This window comes from Lipotes vexillifer, unplaced genomic scaffold (assembly GCF_000442215.2).
Source record: "Lipotes vexillifer unplaced genomic scaffold, Lipotes_vexillifer_v1.1 scaffold70, whole genome shotgun sequence".
Classification (NCBI taxonomy): Eukaryota; Metazoa; Chordata; class Mammalia; order Artiodactyla; family Lipotidae; genus Lipotes; species Lipotes vexillifer.
Window position 1 is genome coordinate 3011933 of NW_006789896.1, and position 18575 is coordinate 3030507.

The 18575-nt window shown below is 37.6% G+C and overlaps 1 protein-coding gene across 3 annotated transcripts in view; it reads right to left on the bottom strand.

Annotated features, from left to right (window-relative positions):
• The window catches only part of AP1G1 (adaptor related protein complex 1 subunit gamma 1), an 80583-nt gene that overhangs the window by 6212 nt on the left and 55796 nt on the right, over positions 1-18575 (bottom strand). For all 3 annotated transcript variants that reach the window (XM_007462977.1, XM_007462978.1, XM_007462979.1), the window contains 10 exons: positions 16763-16818; positions 15662-15775; positions 13156-13296; positions 12364-12418; positions 7569-7691; positions 7308-7397; positions 6564-6691; positions 5281-5385; positions 4257-4398; positions 3938-4064 (listed from right to left, as the gene is read on the bottom strand). In XM_007462977.1, coding sequence (XP_007463039.1) covers positions 3938-4064; positions 4257-4398; positions 5281-5385; positions 6564-6691; positions 7308-7397; positions 7569-7691; positions 12364-12418; positions 13156-13296; positions 15662-15775; positions 16763-16818 — 1081 coding nt within the window. The remainder of the gene's footprint in view (positions 1-3937; positions 4065-4256; positions 4399-5280; positions 5386-6563; positions 6692-7307; positions 7398-7568; positions 7692-12363; positions 12419-13155; positions 13297-15661; positions 15776-16762; positions 16819-18575) is intronic.

The window sequence follows — 18575 nt, forward strand, 5'->3', positions numbered from 1 at the left end:
AATCTCACCAAGAAAATATGGAAGAAAATTATCATGATCTCAAATTAAGGGAAGGATGCCTTAAACAAGATGCAAAAATCATAAACCATAAAAATAACTAAAAATTCAAATACTTTAAAATGAATAACTTCTGTTCATTAAAAAAAAACATTAAAAAATAGACCAAAGGCAGAAGAAAATGTATGCTACAAAATAACAAATGATTACCTAGAACTATAAATATCTTTTACAAATCAATAAGGAAAAAAGTTAACCTAGTTTAAAAGTGGTAAGAGAAATGAACAAGCATTTTACAAAAGAAGGAATGCTTTGATTAATTCTTACATATTTACACAGGGAGACATGTTACAAAAAGTGTGCATAGCAAGATAATTTCTAACAATGAAATTCTGGAAACAAAATGTCCATCATCAAAATAATGGGTAAGTAAATTGTGGTACACTGACAAAATAAAATACTATACATATACAGCAGTAAAAATGTGAATGCACTAGAAATGCACTTAACATGGATTATTCACAAATACAATGTTTAGCAAAAAAAAGCAAGGTATAAAAGTACACATGCAGTTGGATATCAGTTCTAAAAAGGCAAAAAATGGCAAAACAATACTACACACTGTATCATTCTAGAAATACACATGAATGGTAAACACCAAAGCTAACACTATTTTAGAATAGATAGTAGTTACCTCTGGGATCAAGAGGGAAGGAGATAAGGGGGCAGTACACAGGGAATGTCAACTCTCTTAGTAACATTTTATTTTACAAGCTAAGTAGATCAAGGCATTTATTAATTTTAACACACACACACACCCTGGGAGAGGTGGTGTGGAGTGGGGGAAAGAAATCATCAGATTATCATACTTATTTGATCCTTCCAAATAAGAACAAGTTAAGGAGGGCCAGGGATAGAACGTGATCATGAACTGACAGAAATCAAGATTCTAAGAAGAGGCATAAGAAAATTCAGCAAAAGAAAGAGAATGCATTTTATGCTTAAATAGATTTCAAACTACTTATAAAATTAACTGAAATTACACCATTTAAAAAATTCACAAAATGAAATAAAGGCTGAATTAGCTTAAAAAAAATAATACCCAAGTACACGCGAAAAAAAATCACATACTAAAAATTAGCAAGGAAGGTAGAAATACATATGGCTAAGCAAAGCACAAGGAGCTAAAACAAATGTGGACACCACAGGATGTGCAGTCAAGCAGATTACCAATGAAGAACATAAACAAATATTCATATAGTTATCCTAGTTTTTATAAATCTAATCTAGTAATTTTCCCATAATTTCCATTTTCAAAACAATTTTAGAAACGTGTTCCCATGGAAAATCACAGGCTACCCCAGACACACAGGCAACATGAGTCCCTAAGTCCCTCAAATTTTAGCTTTTTTTCTCCTGCAATGGTACAATACATAGTTTTGAGAAACAACAGAAACTCACTGCTCCAGTTCCTCTAAAAGCTCATACTAAATTTATTTCCTACTTTCTACTGATTTAAATTACTGTGCATTACGATATGACTGTAATGATGGCTTAAAGAATCTAGAACTCAAAATTTTTTTACTTAAAAAGTTAAAAAATGGGAAAACGTGTTTAAACTCATTATGAATAAGGAAAGGAAAATCTAGACTTTTTAACATTTTATCATTTTACTTTTTCATTTAAGATTAGAAAAACAAGAAAGTCAGAACAAAAACAAAACATTAAGACCCCATGATAAATGAGTTAAAGGATACAAAAGGAATGTACGAAAAGGAAATTCATGTATAATGCACATATGGATAAATATAAAACATTCCCTTGAATGGAAAAATAAAAATTAACAAAATGATAGCATCAATCTTTCAACTGTTCGGGCTTTTTTAAAAAGATGATAATATTTATGACTATACAGTGAAACTCATGGCCATATACACTGAGGAAACGATAAATAACATTTACCAAGTGCCTACTATGTGTCATGCATGTACTAAGTCACTGTTCCTCACAATACCCTATGACGTTAAGTATTTATCCTTCTTACTTTAAACAGATTCAGACAGATTAAGCCTAACTTAACTTAGCCTAAGAATGTAAACCCAAAATAAATTTGGACAAATTTATGTAATAACGATATGTTGAGGCATCAGTTATGATAAGAAAAATCTGGAAACAAAATGCCCAATAGTAAGGAATTGAATAAATAATGGTTCAAACTTCTTAATGAAATATTAGACAACCATTTAAAATTATAATTGGTAAGATTATGTACTAACATGGAAATGCTATGTTAATAAATAAAGCATATCATCTATACACTACAGTTTGTTTTGGCCATGCCGCACAGCTTGCAGGATCCTAGTTCCCTGACCAGGGTCTGAACCCAGGCCCTAAGCAGTGAAAGCACATAGTCCTAATCACTGGACTGCCAGGGAATTCCCCATATACTATGTTTTAAACATGGGATTGTTTTTGTTTTTCCATATATCTAGGATAGCTTTGGCATGTCAAGATTTGAAACTATTTGTAAATGGCTCTAAGTACATGACAAGTAACATTTTAAAATTCTGTTAAGACAAATATAAACCATAAGCTGTGGGAGGCTGCTACATTAGGAAAAAAATCATTTAGCTTGTGATAGCCAGTCTTGATGAGCATTCAACAACTTTATCCTATGGCTGTTTTCTATGTAAGGTCATGTATGCTGTAACTCTCCATTATGATTTTTTTTGTTTTGTTTTGTTTTGTTTTTTTTTGTTTTTTTCAGTACGCGGGCCTCTCACTGTTGTGGCCTCTCCCATTGCGGAGCACAGGCTCCGGACGCGCAGGCTCAGCGGCCATGGCTCACGGGCCCAGCCGCTCCGCGGCATGTGGGATCCTCCCAGACCGGGGCGCGAACCCGTGTCCCCTGCATCGGCAGGCGGACGCTCAACCACTGCGCCACCAGGGAAGCCCTCCATTATACTTTTAAAGAAGTCACTTAAGATAGAAATTATATGCTACAGTGATACTCTTGGACTCTTTTTTTTTTTTTAACTTATTTATTTTTGGCTGTGTTGAGTCTTCATTGCTGCACGCAGGCTTTCTCTAGTTGTGGTGAGTGGGGGCTACTCTGTTGCGGTGTGCAGGCTTCTCATTGCGGTGGCTTCTCTTGTTGTGGAGCATGGTCTCTGGGCATGTGAGCTTTTGTAGTTGTGGCACACAGGTTCAGTAGTTGTAGCTCACAGGCTCTAGAGAGCAGGCTCAATAGTTGTGGCACACGGGCTTAGTTGCTCTGCAGCATGTGGGATCTTCCCAGACAAGGGCTCGAACCCATGTCCCCTGCATTGGCAGGTGGATTCTTAACCACTGTGCCACCAGGGAAGCCCTCTTGGACTCTCTTGAACTCTTGTGTTCACAATATCTCTGAACACATTAATTACAAATGTCTACTACATATAAAGATAAGAAAAGATATTCCCAAATGAAAAGTTATGTTTGAATATTATAACCACGGATGACTTTCTCCTTCCATTGCTTTAATACCAAGGAGAGAGACAGGGAGAGAGAGGGAAGGAGGAAAACAGTTGACATCTCTCCACTCTCTACAAACGGCCACAGTTCTTGGAAACTAACCATGAGTAGAAAGAAACCTAGAAGTAATGTATTTCTTGGGATGTATTTCTTTTCTAACCTGAGACAGTCCTTTCTATCTTAAAATGCTATGAGTAATTTACTCTCCAAAAAATTAAAAATTAGACTTTAAGGAATCCCTATTAATTATCTCTAGAGTATTAGTATGGCAACATATCCCAGATGTTGTGAAGACTCTTGCTTTTCACTTAGCCTCTCCCATCTTCAACTGTTTCATGTGCTAGATAGAAAGGCTAATGTTCAGTATAGTTTTTCCCTAAGGCCCTTATCCCTAACCAAGCATGAAATAACTCTAGTCTGGTCTCACCTGTAAGGTTGATGTCTCCCAGCAAATCAAGAAGTTCTCCACCAGCAGAAGCTGGTTTGCTTGTAGGTGCAGTTGGAATAACAGGTGTTATGTCATTTCCTCCCAACAAATCCAATAAATCATTGGCCTAAACAAGGAAATAAAATCTTATTCATTAGTCATTGCCTAATCTGTATCTGATGCAAAGCCCTTTCAACACTTAAAAATAAGGAAGAGAACCATCAATCAATCCAGGAACATTGAAAGGAATCAGCTAAGAGATAGGTTCTAAGGAATTATAAGATCATGAAGATCCCCAGATAAGCAAGGGAAAAGCTACCTGGCTGGTGGGCTGTGGCCCAGAGGGTGGTGGCTTGGTCTCTAGAGGAGCTGGTTCTGTCTCTCCATTTGTCTGCACAATCTCAGTAGGGCCATTTGTGGTTACTTTTTCCATGACAGGCATTCTTTCAAGCAGAGCAGACCTGAAAGAATCTGAAGTGGTTAAATTCTAGGCAGTTAACCTAGCTTCCCTACCCAAAACAATCACTGTTAACTATATTGGAGCCAAACACGTAGAGACATCTCCCCTCCCCACATCCCAACACAGACACTAAAATAGAAGCTGGATTACAAGAATACATGACCTAAATTCCTGGCTGGATTAAGGGCAGGCAAGAAACACTGAATGGACAAACTGTCCCTCTAAATCCCGAGACACTGGGAATTCTCAGTGATAAGAGAAATTGGAATGAAAGAACAGCAAATAAGTACGTTATTAGCAGTTTCCAATTAAGAAGATACTGGGGCTTCCCTGGTGGCGCAGTGGTTGAGAGCCCGCCTGCCGATGCAGGGGACATGGGTTCGTGCCCCAGTCCGGGAAGATCCCATATGCTGCAGAGCGGCTGGGCCCGTGAGCCATGGCCGCTGAGCTTGCGCGTCCGGAGCCTGTGCTCCGCAACGGGAGAGGCCGCAACAGTGAGAAGCCCGCATACCGCAAAAAAAAAAAAGATACTGCATAACAGAAGACACTGCACACCAAAATGTTAATAGCAATAATATCTGAATGCAATTCTTTTGAGGAAAAAACAACTCCCACTTCTTCACCAAATAAAATGGAAAATGAAGCAAACTTTCTCTACCAAAAGAAAGGTGAGAAGGGGAGTAAAGGAACATAGTTCACTTATTTCTTTAGAGGCTAGGGAGAATAGAAGATGGACAAAACACAAGGGTCCAAGCAGTTAGAACCAAACAGAGTTGTGAGGTCCGGCTAATAAAGCACGAGGGATGAATCTCCTTTACGGGTTTATCGTGAAAATTTGTTTGAGATGCTAAGAGGCACGCATTGTTTACTTTCTTTTACTTACCTCATATGGTCATATTTCTTAAAAAGTGCATTATATTCTACTGCCCTCTGCTGGAGCTCCACATCAATGCTGCTTCCATAGATGGAAACCACTTTCTTAATTCGGCTTTGGGATAAAACGACAAACAAATTCAAATACCCAAAAGAAAGTTCATAAACAAGCAGAGAGAATAATGTTTGAAACAGAGGATTCTGGTTAAAATTTTGAAATGCTCTTTTCTTAATGTACATAACTTTTCAAAAACAAAACACTTTTCCTTTATGTTCATTCATCTGACATATAGCTCAAGACCATCATACTTATTACCATCATACTTATTCTAGTTGTAATGCTAGATTTTGTCTGTTAAATATCTCATACCCTAAAATTTGCTAGACAAAAGTACCGATTATTAATTTGCTACAAAAGAATAAATTTATAGTCTTCACTTTCTTCTTTAATAACTTTAAAATAAGCTTTTATCAACAAATGGGTCATGGCATCAGACTTCTTTCAACAAAAGATCATTACCTGACACCAAATTCTTCTACTTCACAATTTAAATAGTAAAAAATACCATTCTTCACGAGGCTTAACATTAAAAATTAAAGGAGAGGGCTTCCCTGGTGGCGCAGTGGTTGAGAGCCCGCCTGCCGAGGCAGGGGACACAGGTTCGTGCCCCAGTCCGGGAAGATCCCACATGCCGTGGAGCGGCTGGGCCCATGAGCCATGGCCGCTGAGCCTGCGCGTCCAGAGCCTGCGCTCCGCAACGGGAGAGGCCACAACAGTGAGAGGCCCGCGTACCGCAAAAAAAAAAAAAAAAATTAAAGCAGAAGGTCTAAGAGAACTAAGTTTAAATATGCTTGGCTGGGAGACTGATCCAAGAATTGACTTTTCGTCAAAATAGTAAAAAAAAAAAAAAAAAAAAAATTTTAAAGACTTAAAACACCAAAACCTTCACAATTTTCTTCCTATTCAGACATCTCAAAATATTATAATAAACCAGAACCCTTATATGGGAAAATAACTTCGCTACTTTAAAAGAGAAAACGGGCATCAGAAACCCTGATTTTAAAAACATTACTTTTTACCTCCAAAATAAGCAATGGTGGGATAGGGGGATGACAGGGAGCAAAGTATAGATAAAATAAGGATTAACCATGAAATGATGATTGTTATTGAGGAATAAAGGTATATGCAATTGATTTTACTATTCTACTTTTGCTTTTGCTTGAAATTTTCCATAATAAAGTTTTTAAAAATTACAAAACAACATGTTCACCCTACTTTTTCTCCATACTCACTTTACAGTACAGGTGAATCGAGTAGAAAGCTTCATAATGGCAGTGAGGGCATAACCTCGTGTCACTGAGGTGGACATATTAGAGATTAGGACACTTTCTAAAATATCCAACACTTCATCCTCTGTTACCTGTGCAGAAAAATAAAAAAGACAATGTAAGATGAATTTTAACTGTAAATATCTACATCTGATATTAAGTCACAGGATGTCACCAGAAAGACAATCCTGCCATCATCATTACCAAAGCTTCTAACACAATCTGTGCTTTGCCAGGGTAACTGTACAACCTAACCCACCAACCAGAAGCATGTAGGAGGGAGGTAAAAAGGATGGAAAATACCCCATTGGGGGCTGAGAGGCATTTTATGACTTTCAAAGGCAGAAGGAGAGAAAGAAAGGAAAAAGATACATAGAGTTAAAGTGTTGTTGCCACAACTTCTCTGAAATCCAGTCCTTTAATGAGCAAATGGAAACATGGATACACTCTCATTTCTTATCAGCCAGAGGGTAAGAGAAACAATGTAAGTCAGTCTGATGGGATGGGGGGTAGGTCCTAAACGCAGTTTTAGTATCTCACAATGGCCCAGTAAGTTCCAGCTCAAAAATCAGCAGGTTTTCCAACGTAATTCTGGAATTGCTTCTTTAAAAGGTTTTCAAGGAATCAATCTCGACTCATTAAACACTACTCTCTTAAAACCAAAAACATTGTTTTTCCCCCTCCTTAACCAAGAGTGACAAAGGGTACCTGAATAGGCTCTTCCTCTTCACATTGGCCAGACACAAGAAGATCTCCATATTCACCTATACACCAGGCAGCTACTTGCACCAAAGGTTGCTGTCAAAAGAAAGTCACCGTTTGTCAAAGATTTCAGTCCTTTAAAGGATTAATACAAATCACAGGTCATCTAATCATAAAGGTCAAAACTGAGGCACCTCTAGAGTGGCAGTAGTAAGAGCATATCAGGAAAATAAAGGGCAATTTCCCCCCAAAAGTGAAAGTACATACCTGAGAATAATCACCAAGAATTGCTTTGTACAAGCGCTGGACAGTATAGGCATGCATCTCCACACTATTGGTTATTAACTGGATCAAGTTGGGAACTGCATCATCACGAACATAGCTTCCTGCCTAAAAGGAAATGCGGACAGTTACCCCTAGAAACACACAGTAATAATAAGAAATGTTAGCTAGTATTGTTGCTGTTCAAAGGAGACTACTACAAAACACCCTCAAAGATAAAGTTGTTTCCAATTTTCATGTTCATAAGCAGTTCAAACTTCAAAGTCTTTTTTTTTTTACTGGAGTATAGTTGATTTACAATGTTGTGTTAGTTTCAGGTGTACAGCAAAGTGAATCAGTTATACATACACATATATCCACTCTTTCTTCGATTCTTTTCCCATACAGGCCATTTCAGAGTATTGAGTAGAGTTCCCTATGCTCTACAGTAGGTTCTTATTAGGTGACCTATTTTATATATAGTAGTGTGTATATGTCAATCCCCATCTCCCAATTTATCCCTCCCCCTTTAAAGTCTTATTTAAATGAATATTCTAAAGTTTTAAGATTTTAGAAAAAATAAAAACTTCTCTTCGTCCAAAGTAAAAAAAAAAAGTTTAAAATTTAAGAAAGGCCTTCTCTACTCAAAACAGGTAAGGTCTACGATTACAAAAATTTAAGAAATACATTCACTGGGAACTTAATTTACAACAACCTCTCCCTTCCCACAACTCCCCAACACAGGTGTTAAAATCACATGAGCTAGCTATAGTAGTCACGCTACTCTGGGGGATGGAGAAAGGAGTGTACATGAACAGTTCAAAAAGGCTTGTTAAATAAGATGAGACTGAAATAAATAGTAACTTTTAAAAAACCTGAGTTTAGGGGACTTCTTTGGTGGTCCAGTGATAAAGAATCTGCCTTCCAATGCAGGGGACGTGGGTTCGATTCCTGGTCGGGGAACTAAGACCTCACATGCTGCAGGGCTTAGAACTAAGCCCGTGCGCCTCAACAAGACAGCCCACATGCTGCAAACTACAGAGCCCACGCACTCTGGAGCCTGCGTGCCACAACAAGAGAGAGAAAACCCACACACCAAAACTAGAAAGAAGCCCTTGCACCACAATGAAGAGCCCACACGTCGCAACGAAAGATCCCGAGTGCCTCAAGAAGACCCTGTGTGCCGCAACTAAGACCCGATGCAGCCAAATAAATACATAAATAAGCAAACAAACAAAAAAAACCCTGAGTTTATTCACACTCCTTTAAAAAACTAGTTTATAAATATAGAACCAATAAGTAGTCCCAGGAATAGGAAATATTTTGTATTTAATTATCCACATTAAAAAAAAAAGAAAACCTTGATCTCTTTATTGTCCTCTTGACTAGTGGAATCTTGAGATTTACAACCACAAAAACAAAATACAGCTATTTAACCTATGGGGAAACTAAATTTTGGCCTTATCAGAGCATGATGATAACCAGGCTGCACAGGACATATAAACAGTGGAACCTGTGCCTAATATCAGCCCACCTTGGTCAATCTCCCATTACTGGACAGAAGAGTTGATCTGATTTACAAGACTGAGACCAGGCCTACCCATGTGTACTTTAGAGAGGAAAAAGACAAAGAAAAAATCCCAGGTGGCTGGGATACCCACTCCTGTTAAGAAACACAAAGACAGGGCTTCCCTGGTGGTGCAGTGGTTGAGAGTCCGCCTGCCGATGAAGGGAACATGGGTTTGTGCCCCAGTCTGGGAGGATCCCACGTGCCGCAGAGCGGCTGGGCCCATGAGCCATGGCTGCTGAGCCTGCGCATCCGGAGCCTGTGCTCCACAACGGGAGAGGCCACAACGGTGAGAGGCCCACGGACCGGAAAAAAAAAAAAAAAAAAAAAAAAAAGAAACACAGACAGAGGGAGAAGTTTAGCGAAATGGTCAAAAAGGAAAGGTGAGAAGCTAAAAAGCAGGTAATTAGTGGTGTGACTTAGATATTTACATTCTTCCCTAATAGGAAAAAGCAGAGTGTTTTGTTTTATTTTTTTTTAATAAATTTATTTATTGTATTTATTTGTTATTTTTGGCTGCATTGGGTCTTCGTTGCTGCGAGCCGGCTTTCTCCAGTTGCAGTGAGTGGGGAGCTATTCTTCGTCGTGGTGCACGGGCTTCTCATTGCGGTGGTTCTCTTGTTGCAGAGCACGGGCTCTAGGCGCAGGGGCTTCAGTAGTTGTGGTACGCGGGCTTCAGTAGTTGTGGCTCGCGGGCTTAGTTGCTCCATGGCATGTGGGATCTTCCTGGACCAGGGCTCGAACCAGTGTCCCCCTGAATTGGCAGGCAGATTCTTAACCACTGCTCCACCAGGGAAGCACAAGCAGAGTGTTTTAAATAAGAGGAAGCATTAACATGATCTAATTGACATTTATAGACCACACCATTCAACAACAGCAGAATACACATTCTTCTCAAGCTCACACAGAACATTTATCAAGACAGATCACATGCTGGGCCATTAAAAATAAATTTAAAAGAACAGAGGGACTTCCCTGGTGGTCCAGTGGTAAAGAAACCGCCTTCCAATGCAGGGGACACGGGTTCGATCCCTAGTCGGGGAACTAAGATCCCACATGCTGCGTGGCAACTAAGCCCACGCACCACAACTACTGAGCCTGCACACCTCAACTAGAGAGCCTGAGTGCCACAAACTACAGAGCCCACACACTCTGGAGCCCACGTGCCACAACTAGAGAGAGAAAAACCCAAACGTCACAACTAGAGAGAAACCTCTGTGCCACAACTAGAGAGAAGCCCACGCTCCACAATGATGAGCCCCCGTGCCACAACAAAAAGATCCCGCGTGCCACAATGAAGACCCAATGCAGACCAAGATAAAAATAAATAAAATAAATATTTTAAAATAAATAAATAAAAGAATAGAAATCATGCAAAATTAAACTAGAAATAAGTAATATAAAGATGGCTGAAAAGTCCCCAAATATTTGGAAATTAAATAACACACTACTAAATAACACATGGATCAAAGAAAACATCGGCAACAGAAAACTATAGACCAATATCTGTCATGAACACAGATGCAAATATCCTTAAAAAAATTAGAAAATCAAATACAACAATTATGCATTAAAAAACCTATATGTCACAACCATGTGGGATTTATTCCTGATATGGAAGGCTGATTCAGCATTCAAAATTCAATTAATGTAAGCCAACTATACTTCAATTAAATAAATAATTTTTTAAAAAATCAATTAACCTAGCACATCAATAGGCTGAAGAAGAAAAATCATATGATCATATAAAAAGAGAACATAAATTGATTGGAAAACCGAAAAGTTGGAGCAATTTTTTAAAAAAGGTTTTGATTTTGATAAACATTTTTCTTCAGGAGCTCTAATTTTTCCCTTCTTTTGAGCCTTATAAAAACCATCGTATCTTTTGTTAGAATATAATTTCCCAATTAAGTATACTGACTTTTAAACTTTTACAAAATTAATTCATTGTAGGTAAACTATTTAATTGAAATTTTAAAAATTTCAATGGTATCATTCTCTCCTACAGATGTTTCACAATTTACTTAACCCATGCCCTGGTTGTTTCCAACTTTCCCCTATTATAAATAAGATTAGGATGAACGCTTCTGTAATATACATTTTTGTACAGTGACCTTTTATCTTTCCAACAGAAAGTCCTAAAAACATAATAAAGTATTGCCTGTTCTCTATTTTCTAACTAGCACTAGGAATTAGATTAAAAAGTATGACAAGTGAAAAATGACACCTCACTTTTATTTTGTTTACTATCTCTTTAAGAGTAAGGGTATTTTTCACTGTTAACTAGCCATTTTCTTCTTTTGTCAAATGTCTGTTCAAATGCCAGTTTTTCCTTTAGTGTTTCACTTTTTCCTATTAATTGTAAAGTATTTATAGATTAAAAGTATTAACACACTGTCATATGTTACAGTGGTTTTTCCCCTAATTGTCATCTGCCTTTTAACCTTGTAGATTTTTTTTTCCCTTCTGCTATACAAGTTTTAAATTTTAATGTGGTCAACTTTGTCAATGTTTTTTACTTCTGGTGACATAATCAGACATAGATAGTTATGCCACTACATTTTCATTTTTACTCTTAAATATCTAATCCCTGTCTATTAATTGAATGATCGACTGAGAAGCTCCAAAATTCTGGAAGACTACCAAAGAAAGGATATTCTATAAAATCATAATTTAAAATCCAGAATTTAGCCATTCAAAACTTTCCAATGATTTCCTATCATATTCAAAATAAAATCCTAACTCCTATAAGGCCTTATAGAATCTAGCCCCTGCATCAATCTTACCATTCTCTGCCTCTCTCACTCAACTGGCTTCACTGGCCTTCTTGATGCTCTCCAGACAGGTCAAGCTTGTTTGCTACCCTAGGGCTTTGCAACACTTACTGTTCCCTCTGATTTGTACACTCTTCACCCAAATCTTTGCACAGCTCCTCATTTAACCAAGTTCTCTACTCAAATGTTACCTCCTCTGAGTGACCTGCCCTATTCTACCTAAGACACTTGGCCCACTGCCCCATATCCCATCCTCTTCTGCCATCAATATAGTCCCATATGTTACTTTAGTATTTTTCATAGCATTTTCCCCTGCCTGACAAAAGAGTGTTACATATTTCCCCATGAATTTCCTATCTTCCCCACTAGAACATAAGCTTCATGAGAACAAGGGCTTTGTCTGACTCGTTAATCGACACATCCAGCCCTTAGTATATGTTGACTTAAGAACACTACTTACCGTTGTCAGAACGCGCATAATTGTGTCTATATGCCACCGTTTGGAAGGTGCATACCTGAGAAAATAATGGCACTAGGTGAAAACACTGGAACCTATAAACTAAGCTCTGCTCAGTGACTTTCAAAAATCCTGTCCTACAGCATTTTTTAGGTTCACAGGTTAAGTGATTATATCTGGACCCATTTCACCTTCAAAACTAGCAGTAATTCCCATTTCAAAGGGTGATGAAGTGGTACATAGTCAAATTCAGATGTTCCACGTAATGTGCAATAGGAGTTGCTGAGCTGAGAACTGGGGACTCTGTCTCCAGTTTTTCAGAAAATAAATCATAAAGTCAGGACAGGAGAGGATAGAGAAGAAAGAAGAAAAGGGATTCTTCCGAGACCCAGGCACACCAGGACTAGAAACTTGCTCCCTTAAATTCACAGTGAAAAGAGGTGAAACAACCATACTACCAAAATCTTGAGGTACTTCTTCCTAAAAGTTTTACACAGAACCACCATCCAGATGCTGTAACTTTTCTATTCTCTTCATCAAAAGGACATCATAGATGAGAGGTTAAAGAACAGATAAAAGAGGAGATTTTATAAAAGTGGGATTATTTTGGTCTTAGCATAATGCTTAACATTAGATACTGGCTAGAATGGCCTTCTCAAACCTAATTTCTAATGGGAAGCCTGAAATAAATGTTACATGTTTAAACATGTTTACAACATTTCCTCCATGTTTTAAAGATGCTTTCCAAAAAGTTCCAAGCATTTTTTACCAATGAATATAAAAATTAAATCTTACTTTTCTGCAGCAAGGAAGATTCCAGATGCACAGTCTGCTTTAAATTCTGGCTCACATGAATCCAGAAAATAAAGCAATTCCTTCATCATGCCTCGAATATTATTCCCATTTACCAGGGCAAAACTCAATTCCATTGCACGCCTTGCAGGGGGGAGGGAAAAAAAGTTATGATATTTACAGTGGGAATGAAACAAAGACCCAGGTATGTTGTCTTTGAACACCAAGCACTAGTGGATGTATTGATGTCTTTGCATGATCTTATGATCCCAATCTTTGCACATGAGATAACCAAAATTATCAAATTTATCTTGAACGTTCATCAACACTTTTCTTCAAAAATCCCCAAGAGATATACTACTAAAGACCAAAAATGAAGTTTGAGTTCAGCAATCTATTCTATGAAGCTGAAATTTAGAACTTAAAAGGCTCAAAAAGAGAGGCAACAAAATTATTACCCAATGATAATACCTCTGCGTTATTCATTAAAAACATGATATATAGTCACCATACTCTCCTTTTATTACATCCACTTTAGTCCAAAGATGATGTAACACAGTTTACATCAAAAGGTACATAGAAGAGTAGAATAAAAACAAACCTTGAGGGCTAAGTGAAATAAGTTAGAGAAAGACAAATATTGTACAGTATCACTCATATGTGGAAGCTATAAAAAGCTGAATGCATAGAAACAGAGACTAGAATGGTGGTTACCAGGGTCTGAGGGGTGGGAAAAATGGGGAGATGTTGGTCAAAGAGCACAAACTTCCACCTATAAGATGAATAAGTTCTGGAGATTTAATGTATAGCATGATGGCTATTGTTAATAACAATGTATTATAACTTCAAAGTTGCTAAGAGAATAGATCTTAAATATTCTCACCATGAAAAAGAAATGGTAAGTATGTGATAGGATGCAGGTGTTAACTAATGCTACGGTGATAATCATTTTGCAATAGATAAGTGTGACAAGTCAATGAGATGGACATCTTTAACTTACACAATTATATCTCAATAAAGCTGGGAAAAAAACTGAAAAAGAGAATAAGAGCCATGAAAAGGAAAAAAAGGATATGTGCTATGAGAGCAAACAGGAGTTTCTAAAACCGCCTATCAAATTTGGCAATGAAGGCAAATATAGACATGTTTTACATATAGAAGTTATAAGGTTACTATAGGCATCTTTTCACATTTGGTCAATAATGTCAAACATGGCATATAATTAACTTTCAAAAATCCCAATTTAATAATACTTTCATCTTAGTTAATCTACAGGCAACAAAAACTCAATCCTTACAGAAATGCAATAATAACTAATTCTTACACAGTGCTTAAGTACATATGTTAATCCAGTTAATCCTGCATATAACCTTTTGAAGTGGGTGCTCTTGTATCCACATTTTGCATATGGGACAACTGAAGCACAGGAAGGCTAAGTACCTAGACAAAGTTTATTAAGGGCAGAGCTAGGATTTGAAATGATGCTTTCTGGCTCCAGAGTCTAAGCTCCTACTGTTATATAACCTGTCAAAGAGACCCAGGTTTTACTTTTGAAATGCAAAGACCAGTCATGAGCTATACAGAAACAACACAATAGAAGTCAGAAAGTCTGATTTCTATTCCCACGTCTGCCATGTCCAAGGGGTAAGGTTTGGAGTAAGTCATTTGATTCCTTTGGTACTGTATTTTAATCTGCTAATTGGGGATAGAAGTAATTGCCTAGTCTCTCTTACTGGCTTGCTCTGAGAACCAACTGAGAGAGTGCTTATAAATCCTTTGCAAAGCACTATGTAAAAGTTGTTATTACTGAGTCTAGGTCTTATCTTTAGTTTGCCCAAGCACTTAGCACCTGTTCTCTGCAAATAAAAGGAACACAATTATCAATGCATGTTTGTTAAGTGAATAGTTTCAGAGATCATTTCAAATCTAATTTTTTCTGGATTGAACAGTAAACCAAAAGTTCACTGAGGCCAACCATAACTAGGTTTTACAAACAACTACAGTTATTCTAAGACGAGAACCAGTAGAATTACATCAAGGAAAAAATATACATGCCTTTTCTAAGTCCTATGTGCTGCCTAAAAGTCATTCCTAGATGCACTGTTCTAAGAAACACGGCCGCCTCTAGTATCTTGAAGTACTGTGAGAAAACGTGTGCTGTCAGCAATTTGAGTTTCAGCATTGTGATAAAACACTCAGCCGATGGATCACTCCGTATTTTCATCCTCCAACACACAGAACACAGTACCTCTGTTGAGTAAACATATGCCCAGCTTATCTGTACCTGTTTTACTCATCAAAAAACCAAGGACAACTTCAGTGTGCACTTCAGTATCCTGTACTGGCCTCTTTCATTAATCTAAACTTCTCCCTGCCAATCCTTTCGGAAAAAAGGATTTACACTGTGAAAATAATGACTAAATACATAAATGTCTACATTCTCCCTCTCAAAACTATTACAAAGTTATCAGGTGATGGGTGGGGAGCAGAATTTTCAATAATCTGTTACCGTTTTATTGAGACATCCAAATCTTTTAGACAGTCCACAATGGTACTTCTGTGCCTCTGTACTGCGTTATGATCTGTCTGCACAGTCTTCAACAAAGATGTTAAAGCTACATATCTGGATGACATAAAGTTGCAGAAGAACAGAATTAAAATGTAAAATTCAGGATAATTATCTGCTTAACGACAAAGAAGATGTCCAATGACTAAGGGAAAGCATACATTGTTAAATATTTAAAAGACAAGACAGATTAGTGAGTAAAATGGAAACACAGTAAAGCCATAAAAAACACTATAATCTAAAGCTGTGGCAACCAGAAGCCTTGGATTTAGATTTGTATTCATGGTCAATTCCATTTAAACTTCTAAAAGTGACTGACTTGATTCTTCCAAACTCTTTCAAATAGTACAACAAAATAAGTATATAGTATGCCTTTTCAGGCTGTCTGAGCCCCAAAACACAAGAGGAAATTATTTCAATTTTACCATTTATATTTCCTCTGCTTTTGTTTGATACCAGTACCAAAACTGCCCCTGCAAAAATTTGAGTTTATGATCCAAGTATTTAAAAATTATTCTGGAAGGAGAAGATAATTCAGGGTACCATAATGATTATTTCCACATTTTTTCAATCGTTAACATGACAAGAAAGAATAGAAGGTAATACTGATAAATTTATCTACTACAGCCTATCTGCAAAAACCCGGCCCTCTGCTGTCTGGTTTGGTAAATCAATTTTTATTGCAATACAGCCATGCACATCATTTACACAGTCTATGGCTACTTTCACACCAAGAGGCAGAGGTGAGTAGTTGCCAAATAGACCCTAAGGCCCATGGAGTCTAAAATACTGACCATCTATCTGGTCCCTTACAGAAGAAGTTTGCTGACTCCTAATGCTAAAGTATAAACAGGACTAAAAATTAACTCATGAGGCAAATACTCAAATTCTTATCAAAACGGTTTTAAGACCAGACTAAAAATAAAAATCCTGAGTTGAAGTTCTAGATATGTCACTCAATACATGTGTGATCTTGAGCAAAGTCACTCTTGAGTACACTGAGTTTATAATAGCCAGATACAAGACATTTTTCAGTTGACTTACCTAATATTCTTGTCGTTGTTCAATAAGAAACGACCCAGGATATTTATGGCTAGGACCTACAGAGAAACAGCATAGCTTAAAAATTTAGGAAAATCAAATATCTATATTGTTTAAGGGTCACTTTCTGGCCTCTGATAGGTGCAAACTATTTAAAGGTGGTAGTTTAGTTAGTACTTCTATAGATTGCTAGCCAAAAAAAAAAAAAAATCTGAAGGCAAACTCCTAAAACCATATTTTACTTCTGCTGAAAGACTGTTTTAAAGTTTTTATATCGTTAGCAGAAAAATAATAGTGTTACAGCCTCACTGGAGGGAAACCTGGCAGTAACTATAAATATTTAAAATGAGGAATTCCCTGGTGGTCCAGTGATGAGGACTCTGTGCTACCACTGCAGGGGGCATGGGTTTGATCCCTGGTTGGGGAACTAAGATCCTGCATGCCACATGGTGTGGCCAAATAAATAAATAAATAAATAAAAGCTACAAAATGAAACTATATCCTCTGCTTCAACAATTTCACTTCTAGGAATTTAGCTGACAAATGTACTTGTACATATGCACAAAAATCTACTGCAACACTATCTATAATCACAAATGATAGGAGAGTCCATTAATAGCAAATTTGCTACATGTACTATGGCACATCCATACAACGGAATACTATGCGACCATTAAAAAGAATAAATCCTGACACATGCTGCGAAATGGATGTACCTTGAAGACATTATACTAAGTGAAATAAGCCAGACACAAACACCCCATATTATATGATTCCATTTATGTGAAATGTCCTAAACAGGCAAATCCATAGAGACAGAAGGTAGAACGGTGGTTGCCAGGGGTTGGGGACAGGGGATAAGGGAGAATTATTGTTTAATAGGTACGTAGATTCAGTTTTGGAAGGCCAAACAGTTCTGAAGAATGGTTGTGTAGGGTGCAAAACAATGTGAATGTGCTTAATGCCACTGAACTACAGAGTCAGAAATGGTTAAAATGATAAATTTTATGTTATGAATATTCTACCACAACCTTTTTAAAAATGAGAATGGTCTCTATACATGAATATAAACTAGCTCCAACATAATGTTTTCATCTAACATGAACATGTTGTGGGTGCAGAACAACCCAGATGACAAAAAGAACTATACACAAATACTGTAGTGTAGTTAGTAAATTTGTTTCTTACAAAGCTATGGGTTAGCAATTATTATACTAATAAATGGTTGAAAGAATGAATAAATTCTTGAGGGAGAGTTTTTCCTTATAGAAGAATTCCAATTATTTAATGAGGAAAAAATGAGGGAAATAGAAAGGTATCATTAGAATACCACCCTAATAATTGCTGCAGACAAGATCCTCTGATGGGTACTGAAATGGTGGGTAAAAGTCTGAGGAGAACTGAATATCTGCATAGTGTCAAAGTGTTTCCTCCAAAATATTATAATTACAAAGGGGAAAAAAAACAATTATACAGTGGAGAGACACCACCTTAACCAAAAGATCAAGGTTAATATCACCAGTAATGAGACAAACAGATAGCAGGTACCTCCTGATATGAAGCTGAGAAGGGCACACCACTTCTGTGGTAGTCTTGCCAAAAAAGCATAACCTCAAACTAATTATAAGAATGTATCGGGGGCTTCCCCAGTGGTGCAGTGGTTGAGAGCCCGCCTGCTGATGCAGGGGACACGGGTTCGTGCCCCGGTCCGGGAAGATCCCACATGCCGCGGAGCGGCTGGGCCCGTGAGCCATGGTGGCTGAGCCTGCGCGTCCGGAGCCTGTGCTCCGCAACGGGAGAGGCCCGCATACCGCAA